The following is an 18589-nucleotide window of genomic DNA, read 5'->3' as shown; positions in this document are numbered from 1 at the left end:
GGCAGGGGCCTTATGGGAATTGTAGTCCATGAACATCTGGAGAACCACAGGTTGACTACCCCTGACCTAGAGGAAGACCCCCATCTTGCAAGCCCTGTGGAACTGGGAAAGTTCCAACAGGGCTCTCAGCTCTCCTGGGAACCCATTCCACCAGATTGGGGTCAGGACCAAAAAGGCCCTGGCTCAGGTTGGATGCCAGGTGTACCTCCCGTGGACCAGGAATCACCAAGTTCATACCCGCAGACCAAAGGGCTCTGCAGGGGGGCATAAGGAAGTAGGCGGTTCTGCAGGTATGTGGGGTCCAGACCATAAATGGCTTTAAAGGCCAGTACCAGAACCTTGAACTTACCATGTCACCAGGGGCAGCCCCTCAGAGACATTGTGGTGTTGTGGTTAGGAGCAGCTGCCTTTAATCCATATAACCGGGTGTGGTTGCCCACGCTTCTTCCGCAGGCAGCCAGCTGGGTGACCTTGGGCTAGTCACAGTTCTTTCAGAGTTCTCTCAGCCTCACCTACCTCACAGGGTGTTTGTTGTGGGGAGAAAAAGAGTAGGCGATTGTATGCTGCTTTGAGACTCCTTTGGGAAGCAAAAAGCAGGGTACACAAAACAGCTCTTCTTTGCTTCTTTGTTTATATTATTTATACCGCAGAGTTCTTCCCAAAACAGGCTGCATCCTTCTCTTTTTGTCCCTTTTATCCTCATAACAACCCTGTGGAGTATGTTCAGCTAAGAATACATGACTGGTCAAAGGTCACACCAAGCAAGTTTCCATGGTCGTGTGAGGATTCGAATTTAGGTCCCCCAAATCCTCATCCTAGCCACTGAACCACACCGGCTCTAAGTTTTTAAAAACTAAGCCTCCACTTCAGAAATTAGCAACCCGTTAGCCTGTAAACCAGAATTGTCCTGTTTGGCAGATTTTTCCTGCCTCGAAAGCCTTGGACCATGCAATACCGGTTGGCTGCCTGCCAAATTTGGCTACATTTTTATGGCGAGCTGAGAAGGTTCCCCATAGCCCAAAGGATTCTGGGATGTATTTGGAGATGTTGGCCCATGGAGATTCCTCCCCCTGCATCTGACCCTTCCCTCCAGCCTTAAGACTTTCATCCCCTCATCCCCCAAGGGCTCACCTTCTTGTCCTTCTCCTTGACCAGCTTGGCCGAGTCCTCGATGTGGCTGTGCAGCTCCTGGATCCGGTCCGACTCGGCCCGCAAGCTCTTCAGTTGCTTCTCTGCTGCAGCCAGCTGGGCCTCGGCAGCATGCTTCTCACTCTTCATGAAGAGCGCCTCGCGCTGCACCTGGAAGACCTCTGTACAGGTGCGTTCATGCTTCCGCCCTAAATCGGCCAGCTTAGCATTCAGGGCTTCCACCTCGCCCTGCAGGCTGGCCCGGAGTTGCTCATGGACCTCCTTGGAGACTGCGTCCTGCCGGACAGCATCCAGCTCCACCTGCAGCCGCGTGAACTCCTTGTTCTTGGCGTTCAATTCTTGCTCCAGCAGTTTAGACTTGGCCTTCAGCTCCCACAAGGTACCCTCCAAAGCCTCCTTGGCCCGAGCGTGCTCCGTTATGGGCACCGACTCTCGTCTGTAGCTCTCTGACTTCTTCTGCAGTTCTGTCAGCTCCTTCTGGATGGCAGCGTGCTTCTCCTTCAGCTCCGCCAGCTGTCTTTCGGCTTCTGAAAGTGACGATCTCGTTTTTGCCACCGTCTCCTCGTGCTCCTGCTTGGGGATGTACTGGGAGGCCAGCCTGTCCTTGGAGACCTGAAGTTCCTTCTCCAGTTTCTTGTGCCCCTCCTTGATCTTCTCCATCTGAGCCCGCGCTTCCTCGCTCTTCTTTGTTTCGGCCTCGAGCCGCTTCTGCAAGTTGCTGGCCTCCTCCCGCAGGCTCTGGCTTTCCAACAGGCCTCTTTCGGCCTTCTCAGTCTCGCGGATTTTCTCCTCCAAGGTTTCTCTCAGTTCCTTCACCTCTGCTTCAGCAGAGCTGCACCTCATCAGCAGGGCCTCCTTCTCTCTGGAGGCCTCCTCCAGGGAGATGGCAAGGGAGGCCTTCATCTCCTCATACTCCGTTGTGGGGGGACCCTGCACAGCTGTCTCCTTCAGTCGTCCCTCCAGATCCTTCACCTTCTGGTCTCGCGCTTTCAGGTCCTCCTGAGCCTGGTGCAGAGCAGCCTTCACTGTCTCTAGTTCTGCTCTGGAGCTCTCCACGACATCCTTCTCCTCCACCGACAAGATGCCCAACTCAATTTGTTCCTGAAGGAGTGATGCTTCCTGGAGGGCAGCCTGGTATTTCTCTTGGGTCTCGCTCAGCACTTTGGCCATCTCTTCCAGCTTGCTTCCCATCACTTCCTCCTCTTCCATCCCCAAGCCAGAATTCTTCTTCTCTCCACTGGTTGGTGAGCCGCTCTTCTCCAGAGACTCTTTGAGGGCTCGGATCTGCTGCTCGTAACTGGACTTCAGATTCTCGTAAGCCTCCGCTGAGACGAGCTTGCAGGAGGCCTCATTAGTGGTGGCCCCCCCTTCCAGAGCCTCCAAGGCTGCCTGGGCCTCGGCGTGCTGTGCCTTCAGAAGGTCAAACTCCGATCTCAGTGAGTCATACAAGATGATAGGGATGAAGTCCCCGGAGACATCTGCGTCACTCTCATCCCTCTCGTAATTCTCCAGGATCTGTGCAAAATGGAATGTTGGTTGGTGGGGAAAGAGACTCGTGGAGCACTGGGAGAAGTTCCCTGAGATGGTCTTTATTTGGCAGGATTATACCACAGGTATCTTGAAACATGACCCTACAGGCAGAGCTGCTTGTGAGGGTGAAAGGCCCTCTTGTCAATTATGAATAGCTGCTCTGTACCAGGGGAACAGTGGGTGGGCAGGTATGTCAATCACATCCTCTCTCCTTTTGTCTATCCCAGGGGTAGTCAAACTGCGGCCCTCCAGATGTCCATGGACTACAATTCCCAGGAGCCCCCTGCCAGCGAATGCTGGCAGGGGGCTCCTGGGAATTGTAGTCCATGGACATCTGGAGGGCCGCAGTTTGACTACCCCTGGTCTATCCCCTTCACCCTCTCTCTGAAATCCACTTAGCTTTGGAACTCACTGTCTTTCAATTAAGGGCACCAACTCTGGCCTGGGAAATTCATGGAGGTTTGGGGGAGGTACCTAAGGAGGAGAGAATTCAGGTGGGAATCTATGGCATGCCATAGTTTACAGATAAGATAGCAAGTTCTTTCCGCGTATCTGTCACATTCCTAGGGTTGTCATCTTTGAGTTGGGAAATTCTTGCAGATTTGGAGGTGGAGCCTTGGGAGGGTGTAGTCAGGGAAGGGAAGGGACCTCAGTGACATTTTAGGCCTAGGCAAGCCCGATCCTGTCAGATATTGGAGGCTCAACAATAATGCAGCCTTTCTCAGCTTTTCTACAATTGGGAAACCCCTGAAACTTTCTTCAGGTTTCAAGAAACCTCAAAAGTGGCACGATCATGCAGAATACGGTTGGGAAACATAGCTGTGTACATGCCCACCCAGGGCCCCTTCCCTTCCTACCCCTTCCAGGCCCACTTTGGGAGGGGGTGGGTGGGTCGACATGACAACCGAAAAATGTTTAACAAATTTAAAAACTCTATAAATATTAATTAACTCCCATCCATCCAGGAAACCCTCCCAGAGCTGTCAAGAAACCCTAGGGTTTCATGAAACCAACTCAGGTTTTAAAAGCCTGCAATAAAAGTGTAAACAAGTAATTTGATAGCTTCCATTGAGCTGCAAAAAGGCACCTGCTCAAATGCTCCCTAAAGATGAACGCGATAGTTCTCCTGATGAAGCTCAGCAAAAACCAGTTTGTTTACTGGAAATTACTTGAGAACTAGGGAGGATTTGTTCCTTAATAATAACCTTCTGAACCACCTACATCTGTAGATGTAGTTTCCATAACCCCAGAGCAGCAATTAGAAAGGTTACGTTTCCAACCTCCACGTGGGGCCTGGATCTCTCCCGCATTATACATCCTGGATCTCCAGATTATAGAGATCAATTCCTCTGAGAAAATGGCGACTTTGGAGAATGGATTTAGGGATGCCAGCCGCCAAGTGGGACCTGGGGATCCCCTGGAATTATTGCTCATCTCCAGACATCTGGAGAGCCACAGTTTGGCCACTTCTGAACTAGACCATGGCTACACAGCCTGAGAAACACACAACAGCCAATTGACTCAGTCCAAGAAAGCTTTCGATAATTCATCGTTAGCTATTGTTTCACACAGCCGGAATGGAGCTGTCAGAGAACAACAGGAGAATTAAATTTCCTGCCAGCCTCAGACAATTTCCGCACAACAGTAAAAATAGTGTTACGCCAGCTGAATGGCAGAGTGCTAAATCATGTCGCGCTTCCCAGCCCCTCCTCAACTTTTTGCTGTCTCGCCTTTGTCCGCCTTTTCACACAGCTCACCACATATGCTGCTGGAAATGGCAGAAGAGAGCAACGTGCCTTATAGGTGACTCGCTTCCGCCTGTAATCAATCCAGGCAACCAATCCCCTTTCTCCATATTTTAAAGGTTCTGCATTGCCCACTATTTGTTTTTAATTCATACTTCTCCGTTGCAATGCCTATGCATACATTAATAGATGCATAGTGCTTTTTGAATGCCACCCCTTGTGGTATCACAAGTCCTTTGATACTTTTAAATATTAATCTCATTCCTGATTTTTTTTTTGGGGGGGGGGGAGAGAAAACTTGAGGCATGGTTTGTGTTTCAACTTTGGAAAAAAAAACTTTTATTTTTGGCATTGCCTGCACGCTTGTCTGCCTATTCGTTGCTTCAGGATGTTAGCCATTTTTAAGAAGACATTCCTGTCCCCAGGAACAAGGGAGAGGGAGTCGGGTGTGAGGGTGGGATGAGGCAGGCGCCTTTAGCATGTTTGAGCCTCCATACCTTCCCTATGCTGGTTGCCTGCTGCTTGCTTTCTGGTAGCTAGCGTTAAAAGGTTGGGGAATCCACTTTATGTGATTCCCCAACTAGCACTTTAAAATGGAGGATGTAGCCAGCTGGTTACTGCCCAGACGCTGGATGTGGGCAACGTCATATGGAGGGGTCAGAATATAACGACTACATTAGGTAAGCATTTCACTACATTTAACGGGTGCAGAAATGCCCCTGGAAAGGCAAAAGGAAGGACCACCAAAACAGGCTCCTCTTTAGCAGGGGTAATCAACCTGTGGTCCTCCAGATGTTCATGGACTACAATTCCCAGGAGCCCCTGCCAGCAAATGCTGGCAGGGGCTCCTGGGAATTGTAGTCCATGGACATCTGGAGGTCTACAGGTTGACTACCCCTGCTCTATAGCATGCCAGGACTAAAAGTGAGTTGTTAGCCTCCAGATGGTGAAAAATATGAAAAGACGTGAGAGGCAAAATACTGGAAAAGATTTAATGCTCTACTTTTCCAGAAGAATAAATGGCAGAGTCAAAAATAAAAATCAAACACAGAAGGAGCAGGACTCAATCAGATCCTCATTCCAGTTCCAGAATGCAAATTAGGGAACTGAAGCCTTCATCCTCAAAAGTAAAATTTCAGAATTAAATTTTCATTTATGAACAGCATCTGGTAAAAAACTTTTCAAATTAAATCTTCATCAGAATCTATCACTATATCAGCATCCGAGAGCTTACTGAGAAACCTCCTTCTTCCTTTGACAACAGATTATGATGAAGAATTAATTTTGGGGGAATACAAACGGCATCGGGTGTGGAAGAGAAACTATGGCTGGTGATGGGAAGCGCTGATAGTCACATCCCCCTTCTGGCAACGCTGCTGGAGTTTCAAAGGGAGAGACAAAGTGAGGTAGTTTGACATTGACTGCTTATTTTATTTGTAACCCTGGATGGTCTGTCATCCAACTACTAACCAGAGATGACCCTGCTTGGCTTTTGCAATCTGACAAGATTGGGTTAGACCGGGCCATGTGGGTCAGGGCAAACCACGGCTAACCCGCCACCCCCCAAATCCCAGATCACCCTGTGCCAAGAAGAATCTCTGTTGAAATTCCAAACTGAGCAAGAATCGCACTGGCAGCATGGCCAGCATGGCGGGGAGGGGGATGCTCACCTGGAATCTAAACGTGTTTGCATTTCACTCACTTGTCAATCATAGGCCCTGGCAGAAAATCCAATTCCAGAGGCAGTGGAGACGAATGGAGAAGTATGCAAGAAGGTGAAAAGGCATCTTGTTTGTATGATTTATTCATCGTTTGCAGCTCAGTATCCTTTTTCTAAGTGATTTATAGCTTCAAAACAGTATGAATTGTAGTCGGCAAAAACCGACATCAAAATCAATGAAGAAGACCTTACCTGTATTTTTTCCATAAGCTCTTTGTTCTTTTGCGTTAGGGACTGCACTTGGCCCTGCAGGGTAGCCAGGAGTTCCTCTGTAGAGATGCTCAGGCTTTTTTTGGATAGCAATAGCTCTGCCCCTGTTGAAGCAGAGGAAGATCTCCATGTCTGATTGAAAGGTACATAACGGAGTCACTTTGCTGGAGCTAAACAGGTCTGGGAATGGTCAGAGCTTGGACAGCAGACCAGTCCGCTGACAAATATTTTTGTTAATTTTTGTTTGTCCTAACTCCTTAGCATGGATTTGTTATTTCATTCTTAAATGCATCTGTTTATTCAACAGCTGTATGATTCAACAGCTGGAAATTACATACCTGTACCCAAATATATTATGTGTCTCTTAAACACAGGCCCCAGAAGCTTGTGGGGGTTTAAGTAGTGCAAACTACAAAACCCATGATCCAGTGAAACTGCAGTTATAGGATGCTTGCACAAGGTGTTATGCTACAACAGAAAAAAGAACCTATCCTAGGCTACAAATGGCCTCTAGATTTTAACTGTTTTAAAGTAAGTTTTCATCAGTGGTTGTTTTTGGTTTGCTAATGAAGTCCTTCAATAGGATCAATTCTTCTTGGCAGAATTTAAATAATATATAATATATATGTGGCCTTTGGCTCACAGGTACAGGGCAGTCTAGTCAAAAGACTGTTCCCCTATGCTAACCTAGGTTGCACTGTGGCACACCTGATGCAGTCCTCAAGAGATTTGCCATGGATAACTGTGGAGTGAGTTAATAGAATCCTTGCATGTGGAAAAATGGGGGAGCAGGGCTGAATCTGCACTTACTTTGTTTATTCCATTGTGGGTCCTGCTGAATCCAGATCGATTTGAACTCGGGTCTTCCTCTCCCCCCCCCCCAATTGAAACAGAAAAGTGTTCTGCACGTGGTTAGGGAAGCTCAGAAGGGGAAGGAGGAGCCAAGCACTGCGGGAGTCTCTTTCTTTTCTTGAAGGGGGGGGGGGAAGGATTGGAGACAGCAGAGGAGGGAGAAAAAAAAACAAGAGGCAAATCTCTATCGAGAGAAGTTAGGGCTTCTGGAGCCTCTGCTGAGAGCGCTTCCCCTTTAAGGCAAGCTTGCAGCCTGGGAACAAGGAAGTGAAGCTTAGCAAATCATGGCTTCTCTACCACAGAGCTCAGCAGCAAATTCGGAACATGCAGAGCTCTGCATGCTTTCTCACACCGATTTTTCAAATATTGAGGGTTATATCCACTCTAGGATATTGCAGGGGAAAGGTAGGGTCACTCCGGATCAATCATGTTTGTTGTATAGGGAAAAAATCAAAATGGACAAAAAAATCAAAATGGAAATGGCATTCAGTGGAAATGACAGGGACTGAATCGACCTGGGATTGGAATAAAAGCTCCGTGCAGATTCAGCTCAGGACACATACCTGGGAACTCTAGCAGCTCTTCATCCTGCAATGTCTCGATGTCATAGCTGGTGTTCTCCTTCTCATTCTGAAAGTAAGAACACAGAAAGGGAGGATCCAGATTGTCATATGGCCATTTGGTGACAAGAGTCTTGAAAAAGGAGGTGTGGAGGCAGGGGTGTACCCTGAAACCAAAAGGGAGCTCCTCCACCAGGCATTTGGTTGAGGTCCACCTGTGCCATCACTTCCCAAGGGCTCTCCTCCTGAGCCCCCCCCCCCCCCCAATAGCACCCTCCATCACTCCACCCAACCCACTGGGCTATCAGTAAGATTTAATTTAATGTTTCCCACATTTTTTCTACTGTTCCATGTTGCTTGTTGTTTCACTTCATTCATTATCATTAATCTAAGTTATCTGTATGGTTTCAGTTCTGTTTTATGTGTACTGCCCTGAGCCTCCAGGGCAGGTGGTATATAAATATAATAAATAAATAAACCACACCAACCTATAACCTTGGAAATCTAAGGGAAGTTTGGTGCATGACCGGGGGAGAAATGTCCATTGCTAGAGAAGTAGGCTGGAGGGAAGGGAGATATTTCAGGGATTGCTTTTGTGGACTGATGAAGCATAGCAGGACCTGCCTGTTTCCCACCTGCTCAACCGGTATATGTGCAGATAACATAAGCAGGAACACAAGGGTACTCTCTTCAAAGCAAGCAGGAGCTATAAATAAGCCCCAGAATTTCCTACTACTCCAAGTAGAACATGAAACTATATATATATTCATCAAGTAGCCATACAAGGGAGGAGATGTCTCCAGTTAGGGACTGGCTGGGAGCTAGGCGCCTTCCTCCTGCACCACAGAGATGGTTTCACAGCTTGTACTGGTGGTCATAAAGCGGTGTTGCAGCTATCTGCTTAAACAGGGTCAGTTGACACAGAGAGCCAATAGGCTTTCGCCTGCACGTTTAAAGCCATTGATGCTGGCTCATCTCTTTAGACCAACCAATGTTCTATGTTTAACTCAGAAGAAGTCTTCCCACCCACCCCCACTCCTGTACCTCTAGGGACGACAAGTGGCTCCGGAGGAACTCCAGTTCTTTCCCCAAATTCTCCTTCTCATCTGTTTTCTCACTCAGTTGCTTCTGAAGATCTTGTATCTGACAAGGTAAAGCAAATATTATGCCCAGAATTCCTATTGTGAGGTTCTGTCAATTCCTCCCAATAAGTAGGCTCCATTGAAGGAAAATCTCTTTATTGAAAGAACAGAAAACTGATCATCTTGCTAAGACTAAAGATTCTACCTCTACATCCCCCTGATCTACCCTCCACCCAATGGTTTTGGCACAAAGGCATTTTCCTGACCGAATGGCTGGGAAAAATGCAAATTCCCAAAGATGGTGGGAATGATGGTCCTTCCCACAGCTCCAAACGCGAGACCCCTCTAGAAAACCCCAGGCTGGCTAGCTACATTCAGGATTAAAGACCACAGTGATGTACATATAGGAAAGGAAACAACCCACAGTAAGGCAAGTCAAGCGATACAAGCACTATAACCATATAAAGTGTGGTTATGTCTTCCAAACAGTCCACAAACAGTCAAGCGAAACATGGTATAACCACAGAATATGGTTTTGACATCCGTTCAAGAAATGCAGGCAATACATGGCCAAAGCATAACGTATGGTTTTGACACCTACCACCTGGTCAAGTTTCTTGTGATTTCATTAGTTTGAAAGAAGAGGAGACTGATTCTGGCAAGAATGGCTGTTCTGTAGGATTTTGTTTGTAAATGACAATCTTCTTGTTGCTAGATTGCTAGACATGCAAATAGGGGTCAAGTCTTAAGCCATCTGATTCCCAGGATTTACCTGTTTCTCCATAGTATGTAAGGCGTCATCTTCCAGTCCCGGTCTCTAGCATAAAGGGGGGGAAAGGCCAGACATGGTTAAAATGGACTGAAAGCTTCACACCTTTAGAGAAGCTTCATACATTTTGTTCTTTGTAGGATTTATCATGCCTGACTCTGAGCAGCAGCTTCTTACCTGGAAGACCTGATCTCACTCCAGATCTTGTGGGTACAGAAGGGGAAGGCGGTCTGCAGGTGACCTGAGGTTCTCTCTAGTGTAAATTCCCATAGCTGAGGCCCGTTATCAAACACAGATTCTGGAATGCAGCTGGAGTGTTGAGAAAAGCCTAGAGTGCCATGCTAGGATCTGGGAGACTCCTGAATCCCCACTCAGCCATGGAAGCTTGCTGGATGGCAATGGACCAGCCACACACTCTGCCTAGCCTGCCTCAAAGGGTTGTTGTGAGGATAAAATGGAGAAGAGTAGAATTATACAAGCAGGCTCGGATCCCCACTGGGGAGAAAGATGAGGTATAAATGAAGTAAAATAATAATTCCACTGCAGACTCAAATGGAATGCTGTTTAGAGATTCAAATTGGGTTGCCGGTTCTGGTTTAGGAAATACTTTGGGGGTGGAACCAGGAATGGGCGGGATTTGGGGCGGGATCTCAGTGGAATATAATGCTATGGAGTCCACCCTCCAAAGCAGCCATGAGCTTTAAAACCAGGAGATCCCCAGGTCCCACCTGGGGATCAGCATCATTAGCAAAAGAAGTTCCACTTTTTGGCATTTGAAAAATCTCCTCTGAAAGCCACCCATTTTTAAAAGATTTCAGTGTCCTGAGCATTTTGACATCTCCATTCCTTTCGACTCCAGGACGCTTCTGAAAATCCTCCTCACTTGAATTTCTCCCTTTTCCAAATGCTGTCATTTCTCAAGTGGAACCAAATCTCTGGAAAAACCTATTTCATTCTGTGTTTTTAATCTGCAAATTTTGCCCAGTGTGCCGTCTGTAGCTTGCTATAGTTCTCAGCTACTTTCATTAATTTTAATCATCCTTCCCTCTCTAAGATACCAATCAGCACAGAGAGATGCATTGATTTATAACTGCAAAAACCAACAACAACACCTAGATCTTGAATTGAGCGTGAGTATTTATTATTTTTATTTATTCGCTTCATTTTGTTGGAAAAGGCAATGTCTTGTGTACAAAGAAGAAGACCCTGAACAGGGCAGCAAGAAGACCATTAAGTATCATTCCTTGTTCATCACCAAGTTGCTACTCTTAAGGCTCCTGCTCCTTCTCCAAAGTGCCACACAGTCTCTCTCTCTCTCTCTCTCTCTCTCTCTCTCTCTCTCTCTCTCTCTCTCACTCTCTCTCTCAAAGATATAGTTAAGGACCTTTCTCTGTCTCTCCTCTTTCCTATCAAGTATATTAACTCCTAAATAAAACTTTATCTACTGTTTAATCAGGTTGTGTACTGTTGCTGTGTCAATTACTCTGCCAACAAAGGTTATGGGCCCAGATTAAGCACATCTTTGATTAGCTGGCAACACATTTATACCCTGGCTTTCTCCCCAACACAGGCCCAAAGCAGCTTACATCATTATTCTCTCCTCCATTTCAGCCTTGCAACAATCCTGTGAGATAGGTTAGGTTGAAAAGTGTGTGGCTGGTCCAAAATCTCCCAGCAGGTTTATATAGCAGACAGTCTCCCTGATCATAGTCCAGGACATTACACTGACTGATACCAGGGTGTTCTCATGTTGAGATCCATATCCTCCAAATCTTCTGATGGCTGGGAGTCACATGACTTGTGTGTTTTACACTTGTAACACACCACGCCAAAAGAATATCAAAGCAGCTTCAAGCGCAATCCCATCAAGGCTGCTTGTCATGGGTGTTGTCAATGCACACATGTGCAGTGGTAACGCACAGGGTAGTAAAGGATAGAAGTGCACATGATCACAAGCTGCCTGTGTGTGTCATTTTCCAAATTCATTCATTGTTACACTGGAAATGAGGAGGAATGAAACATGACACAGGGCGAAACTCCTGAACTGTAAAGAAATGAAGTGGAAGAATTTATTCAGTCCTAATTGACTCTAGTGTAGCCCTTTTACATTCATGCTTTTTGGGCTTAGTGCTCTTTTACAGGGGTCTCCTAGTTGCATAGACAGGTGGGGGACTCTGCCCTTTACCTCTGGCTCCTGCTTCTCTTGCTGCAGCTCCAGACTCCGGATCCTCTGCAGAAGCTGTGCCCTCTCCTGCCGCAGCCGCACAATTTCTTCGTAAGCCTCACGCTCCTCCTGGGAACAAGCGTCCAGGGAGGCGTGATTTAGGGCTCCTTCCCCCCTCTTCCATGCCCTGCCTCTATGGCATCCCTGCCCCAGGCTCCTCACCACGTCTGTCGGAATGGCGTGCCCCCTGGCAGGCTTGGCAGTGACTACCCGGTTGCTCCGTTCAGCAGAAGATGAAGCGTGGTCCGACGGGTGAGGGGTGTGCTTGAAAATAACAGCGGCCGTCAAAGATATGCAGCATCACACAATATTAGCAAGGTGTTGAGGAAGGGGAATGAAAAGGTGGCCTGGTGATAGGATGAGGTCCTTGCATAATGGGTTTGCATAATGAGTTTGGTTGTTTTTTTTAAGTGTGTTTGCTCCTGGCTTTAGAGCAGGGGTCCCCAACGTGGTGAATGCAGGCGCCATGGCACCTGCTGACACCTTTTCTAGCACCTGCAAGTGTTTTGAGGAAGTGGGTAGAGCCAGGCAGGACTTTGGCTCAACTGCTGGAGGCTTGATTGGCTGTGCAGTGTTTTTATTTTTAAATGCTGCATTAGAAGCAGCTGCTGCTACAAGGATCCACATAGTGTTACTGAATTTAAGCTGTGGTAGCCATTTTGTGTTTGGCTCCTCCTCCTGCAGCAGCCATTTTGTTGCTGTGCTCACTATGCTATGTCAGAATCCTAAATGTGCCCACAGGATCAAGAAGATTGGGGACCCCTGCTCTAGAGTATGCACCTTTAATTCCCCTAACACCTCTGTAAAAACCCAGGGCCATTCCGCACCAGGATCTATGTAGCAAATTGGTTGCAGAACGAAAAAACACCATTTTAAATAGTGGAATTCGTTGTTATGCATACCTGCCTTTGTAGTGGAATCCAGTTGCGTTTCTATCGTTTCCCACAGGTTTCCGGTCTCGGCAAAAATTGCTAGCCAGGAAGCGATATTGCCGAGTTTTGTCCCGCCCCTGGCCATCAAGCAGCCAATGGGCGGCCGTTATCATGCTCCCAAAAAGCCCCTTTCCCTTTAAGGAAGGTTTAAAAAAAAAACAAGTTGCAACGAATCTGTGTTGATTCGTTGCAATGGAGAGACCCATCTAGCTAGCAGGTGATTGAGCTGCCGTTTCATCGTTGCCACGCTCCCCCCGAGTGAAAAAAAAATACCCCCCCCCGCATGGGCGCGATTTTCGGCCGAAAATAGAGTGAAAAATAAAGGGAAAATAAACCAGCAAACGGGGCTGTGTGTTGCTTGTGCTTGATGACTTAAAACAGCTCTGGGGAGGGGCTGCAGCCAGGGAAGCCTCGCTGGGTAAACGAAGGCTCGCTGGTGCGTTGATCTCCGCTCGCTCCGAGAAAAAAAAATGGCGATCACTTCGCCGGAAGATCTTAGGAGAGAGCTAGGGGGAGGGACTTTGCAGAAACTGCAACAATGGTAACGCACAGAACTTTCCCGCTAGTGTTGCAAATTGGTTGCAAGAGTGTAGCGCTTTCCGGAGGGTGAATCCACTTTTTGGGATTTTCCTGAAAGCGCTACAACGAAGAGCTTTTTGCGGATCGGTTTCAGGAGTGTTGCAGATTGTCAACGACGTTGTGCATAACAGCAAAACTGTAGCAATTTCAATTTGCAACCATTGTGCAATTTGAATGAGTGCGGAATGGCCCCAAAATTCGCTTGTGACTCTTTGTTGTCTGGATCTGTTAAGCGCAGCAGTCTTTGATTCTTTCCTCAGTGAGGGGTGAGGCGTGCTGGTTGCTAGGCATGCAAATAGGTCTTCAGAGAAGTCAGGGATCAGTAGATGACACTAAGTCATTGATACTTCAACAAAAGAAATGAGTGCCATTTGAGATAGGGAGTTTCTCGCAGGAATAGGGATATTCCAAAGCAGGGGTAGTCAAACTACGGCCCTCCAGATGTCCATGGACTACAATTCCCATGAGCCCCTGCCAGCAAAGGCAGGGGCTCATGGGAATTGTAGTCCGTGGACATCTGGAGAGCTGCAGTTTGACTACCCCTGCTCCAAAGTTTTATATGGTCTAGGCCCTGCTTATCTGAGGTAATTCTCTCCCAATATGCCCCCGGATCACTTAGATCTTCGAATGCCAACATGTTGGTGGTCTCTAGCATGAAAGAAGTGCATGTGGCCTCAACCAGAGCTAGGGCCTTCTTGGCCTTGGTTCCAACCTGGTGCAATCAGTTGCCAGGCAAGATCTGAGCCCTGACAGAACTATTTAAGTGCAACAGGTCTGTAAAATGGCACTATGCCACCAGGGGCATGGTTGAGGCCAGAACGAGTAAACAAAATCATATGGGCCTCCCTCCTTCCCTCTCTGGAACATCCCACCACTGACTACATGGAGAAGAATTTGGGAAAATTGAGGACTGCTTTATTGTTTTTATTGTATTTTAAACTGAATTTTAATATGTGCATCTATGATTGCTTAACTCCAGGTTAGGTAATTTCAGGTATTTGGGGTTAGGGGGTTTCAGGTATTTGGTGGGCGGGCTTATCACAACAAGATATGGTGCCACATTTCAATCATATCTCACAATATCTCAACAAGATATGGTGCCACAAAGTCAACCTCCAAAGCAGCCATTTCCTCCAGGGGATATGATTTCTACAGCCTGGAGATGGTGAAAAATCTGGGAGATCTCCAGGCCCCAGCTGGAAGTTGGCAACCCTTGTGGCAACCCAGGCTCCATCAGGATTGCAGCCCCAGGCTGATTCTCCTCTCTGACGCCTGCCCAGAGGAAAGTTGCACAAGACCCTCCACTTTCCCAGCCATGTTGCTCCAACCCACCCCCACAAATCACACCTCTAGCATTTCTGATGGAGGATTAGTTTGCTTCGAGTCCCTGCTGGAAGCATGCTCACCAAGTTCCAGGTGGTAGCTAGAGATTGCCTGGAATTATATCTGGTCTCCAGCCAACTACGATCAATTCCTAGGAGAAAGTGGCTGCTTTGGAAGTTGGTCTCTATGGCCTTATACTCTGTTGCCCCCCCCCCTTCTCCAAACCTTACCCATCCAAGGCTCCACCCCCACCCACGCCCAAATCTCCAGGAATTCCCCAACCCAAAGCTCGCAACCCAAGCTGAAAGCAAGGCAAAAGAAGCAACGAATCATGTGGCCAAGATATAAATCTATGTCTTTAGGTGCACGGTGAAGAAAGTGTAAGTATAAAGTTTCTTTATTGTGTTAACAAATTTTCATCCTAAACAAAATTAATCCAGAGGACATGTATGTCTCTCTTAAACAATGCTGAAAGCTGATGCTGAAAGTGGAACAAGGTGTCAGTAAATCTTTGGGCATTTCCGCACCATTTAAATGTACTGAAATGCTTATCTTTTGTTGTCATTATATTACGGCCCTTCCATATGACGTCGCCAGCATCCAGTGTCTGGGTAGTAACCAGCCGGCTACATCCTCCCTTTTAAAGCACAAGTTGGGGAATCACATACAGTGGATTCTCCAACCTATTTAGCTCTAGCTAAGGGAGGACAGCCCTTATGTTCCAGCAGAGGGAAGGTATGGAGACTCAAATGCACTAAAGGCCTTGTCCCACCCTCACCCCACCTCCCTCTTCCTTGTTCCCGGGGACAGGGATGTCTTTTTAAAAAGGTTTATCATCCTGGAGCAATGAACAGGCAGACAAGCATGCAGGCAATGCCAGAAATTACTTTTCCCCAAAAAAGTTATAACACAAAGCATGCCTCTCTAAAGTTCCCCCCCCATCAGGAACGAGATTTATTTTTTAAGGTATCAAGACTCATGATTCCATAAGAGGTGGTGTTCCAAAAGCACTATGCATCTTTGATGAGATGCAACGCCTATGATTAGATGCATAGGCATTTCAACGGAGAACTGTGATTTTAAAAAAATTAGCGGGCATTGTGGGCCCTTTAAAACATAGAGAAAAGGGATTGGCTGCTTGGATTGATTGACAGGCAGAATAGAGTCATGTGTAAAGTGCGTTGCTCTCTTCCACCATTTCCAGCAGCACTTGTGGAGGGTGAGAAGCGCGAAAAGGCGGCAGAGGAAAGTGAGACAGCAAAAAGGAGGGGCTTGGAGGCATGATAATGTTTAGTGCTATGCCATTCAGGTGGCGTAACGCTATTTTTGCCACTGTGCGGAAATGCCCTTTGTTTCCAAGAGATTTCCTCCACAGCAAAGCCTTTGGGGCATAGGAAATTGTTCAAGAAAAGAGCCACAGTCCAAGTGGGAATTCTAACTTTTCCTGCCTGAGCAATCGGTTTGAGGTACTGCTGCCCGTTAATTCATCTGTCCTCTGAAACCTCTGAAGTCTTTGTTAACATAACAAAAGAGACTTTTTCTTTACCCTTTCTTCATTGTGCTCCTAAAAACATTGATTCATTTCTTGGCCACACAATTTGTTGTTTCTTTCTCTTTGCTATACTGTTTTTGTGTTCTCCTATAGTGTTTCTGTAACCCAAGTTGCAAGGCAGGAAAGAATATCTGTATCTTGTGGTCTCAACCTCTGTTCTACACTCCTTACCTGGTTGGGGGCGCACGGAGGGGGCGGTGGAGCTTTTCTTTTCCTCGGGCTGCTGTTTTTCCCTTTCGACAGCGACTGTCGGGGGGAAGAAGCCTGTAAGAACAGGGGAGACCAGTCTAAGCTGTTTGCCCCGAACACAGACACACCTCATCCCTGGGGCCCCAGAAAGTATTACCTGCGAGGATAATCTGTCTGATTCCTCTTCTCAGAAAGTTGGGGAGAGAGATGGGGAGAGGGATGAAGAACAGACAGCACGATTAGGGCTGAAAGAATGCCAGCACAAAACATTCTTAAAGACTCAGTATTAATTTAATTTATATACTCCCCTCTCATGTGGCTCAGGGTACAATGTACATCGACAACAATAGTATTAAAACCTTAAAAACGATAAAGCCCAGCCCAGCAGCAGTTTTCCAGTGCACCTGCAAGAGGACATTTCCCATGGGGGGTTATCTGGGGAGGCCTATTTGATGTTACTGGAATCCCTGGCCTCAACCAAATGTTTGGTGGAAGAGCTCCGTCTTGCAAGCCCCAACTGACCCAGCGCCAAGAGCTCATTCCACCCAGTGGGGGCCAGTCACTTCTGCATGGTGAGGTACCTTTCTCCTCGACATGCCAATCAACGGACCGGTACCCCATCTCTTCATCGTATCCTGCACAGGAAGTCTATGAACCACAGACAACTGCTCTGGGGCTAGGGAATCATAGAATCATAGAGTTGGAAGGGGCCATACAGGCCATCTAGTCCAACCCCCTGCTCAACGCAGGATCAGCCCAAAGCATCCTAAAGCATCCAAGAAAAGTGTGTATCCAACCTTTGCGTGAAGACTGCCAGTGAGTCTTCAAGTGGGGGGAGAAGGCTATCTTACCACTAGTCCAAGAGTGGCGGTGGGCAGCCTCCTGCAGGTAGTGCTGGATGAGGGCGTTGCCCACAGCCGCACCATAATGCGTCGCATCATGCCCCGTGGCGTCGACCAGGCTGACCCGAGCCCCGCCGTGGACAAGAACCTCCACTGTCTCCACGCTGCCATTCTCGCAAGCCACCATCAGGGCTGTTCTGAAGCCAAGATAACCCCAGTTAAGTTCAGAGGGATGGTTTTGGGGGAGCAGAGGGGGGCAAACACTGGAACGAAGGAGAGGTTCTCGCGTGCGGTAAACAACTGAAGACTACTCCAAGGGAACATGGCAGAAGGTTTGGAATTACTGAATAAGAGTATTGGGAAGAACAAGCAACAATTTCCCCTGCATCAGTCAAGAATAGAACCAGGAAGGCTCATGGATCCAAAATCCTTCCAGCCCAATGGTAGGCATGGCAAGATTCTTGGGATCCAGTTGATCTCCTCTTCTAGTGGAGGTACTTTTTCCTCTGCTGGAGGAAGTACCTCTTCAAGTGGAACAGCTCCGAGGGATACACCAAGAGTTGCCAGGCATGGCCTGGGAGGAACATGCAAGATCTTCTGTGTGCATGACTGAACAGAATGAAAAGAATATCCTGCAGGGGGCATCGGAGAAGAGGAGTATGTAGCAAAATCAGAATAGGAACTTCCTGGATTTTTAAAAAATAATCCCCTAGAGCAGGGGTAGTCAACCTGTGGTCCTCCAGATGTTCATGGACTACAAACATTTGCTGGCAGGGGCTCATGGGAATTGTAGTACATGAACATCTGGAGGACCACAGGTTGACTACCCCTGCCCTAGAGTGTCCTGATTGGTGCTACAGGAGACTTCCCGCTCTTTTGAGCATAATTCCTCCCTGCTTGCCTCCGGAGCAGCAGTTGAACAGACTGAATGACTGCAGATAAGAGTTAGCTACTTTGATTGATAGGTCTCTCTCTACTTTCCTTTTCTAGACAAAGTTGTTTGTCTCTTCCCTTAAAACCTACTCTGTTCTTTAAGCAACCTGATGCTCCCCTCCTTCATAAATTTTAAATTCTACCAACAGAGAACAATAGCAATGGGGTAAGGTGGAAACTTACTAGGGGGTGGGCTTGAGATTATTACCAACATGTGATGATGCCACTTTTGGTGTGACCCAGCAGGGCTGGCATTGCACTTGACCAAATAATCTATGGAAGCCATACAGCAGGGGTGGCCAAACTGTAGCTCTCCAGATGCCTATGGACTAAAATCGGCATGAACCCCTGCCACCACTGGCTCATGGGAATTGTAGTCCATGGACATCTAGGGAGCC

The 18589-nt window shown here is 47.4% G+C and overlaps 1 protein-coding gene across 5 annotated transcripts in view; it reads right to left on the bottom strand.

Moving 5' to 3' along the window:
- The window catches only part of ANKRD24 (ankyrin repeat domain 24), a 49387-nt gene that overhangs the window by 10723 nt on the left and 20075 nt on the right, over positions 1-18589 (bottom strand). For 3 of the 5 annotated variants that reach the window (XM_077332213.1, XM_077332214.1, XM_077332210.1), the window contains 10 exons: positions 17268-17455; positions 16574-16602; positions 16399-16491; positions 12004-12105; positions 11803-11910; positions 9621-9665; positions 8811-8909; positions 7770-7836; positions 6337-6458; positions 1132-2664 (listed from right to left, as the gene is read on the bottom strand). In XM_077332213.1, the coding sequence (XP_077188328.1) occupies positions 1132-2664; positions 6337-6458; positions 7770-7836; positions 8811-8909; positions 9621-9665; positions 11803-11910; positions 12004-12105; positions 16399-16491; positions 16574-16602; positions 17268-17455 (2386 nt within the window). The remainder of the gene's footprint in view (positions 1-1131; positions 2665-6336; positions 6459-7769; positions 7837-8810; positions 8910-9620; positions 9666-11802; positions 11911-12003; positions 12106-16398; positions 16492-16573; positions 16603-17267; positions 17456-18589) is intronic. The other 2 variants (XM_077332212.1, XM_077332215.1) reach the window with 2 other exon arrangements.

This window comes from Paroedura picta, chromosome 4 (genome assembly GCF_049243985.1).
Source record: "Paroedura picta isolate Pp20150507F chromosome 4, Ppicta_v3.0, whole genome shotgun sequence".
Taxonomy (NCBI): Eukaryota; Metazoa; Chordata; class Lepidosauria; order Squamata; family Gekkonidae; genus Paroedura; species Paroedura picta.
This window is presented reverse-complemented; position numbering and strand designations above follow the sequence as displayed.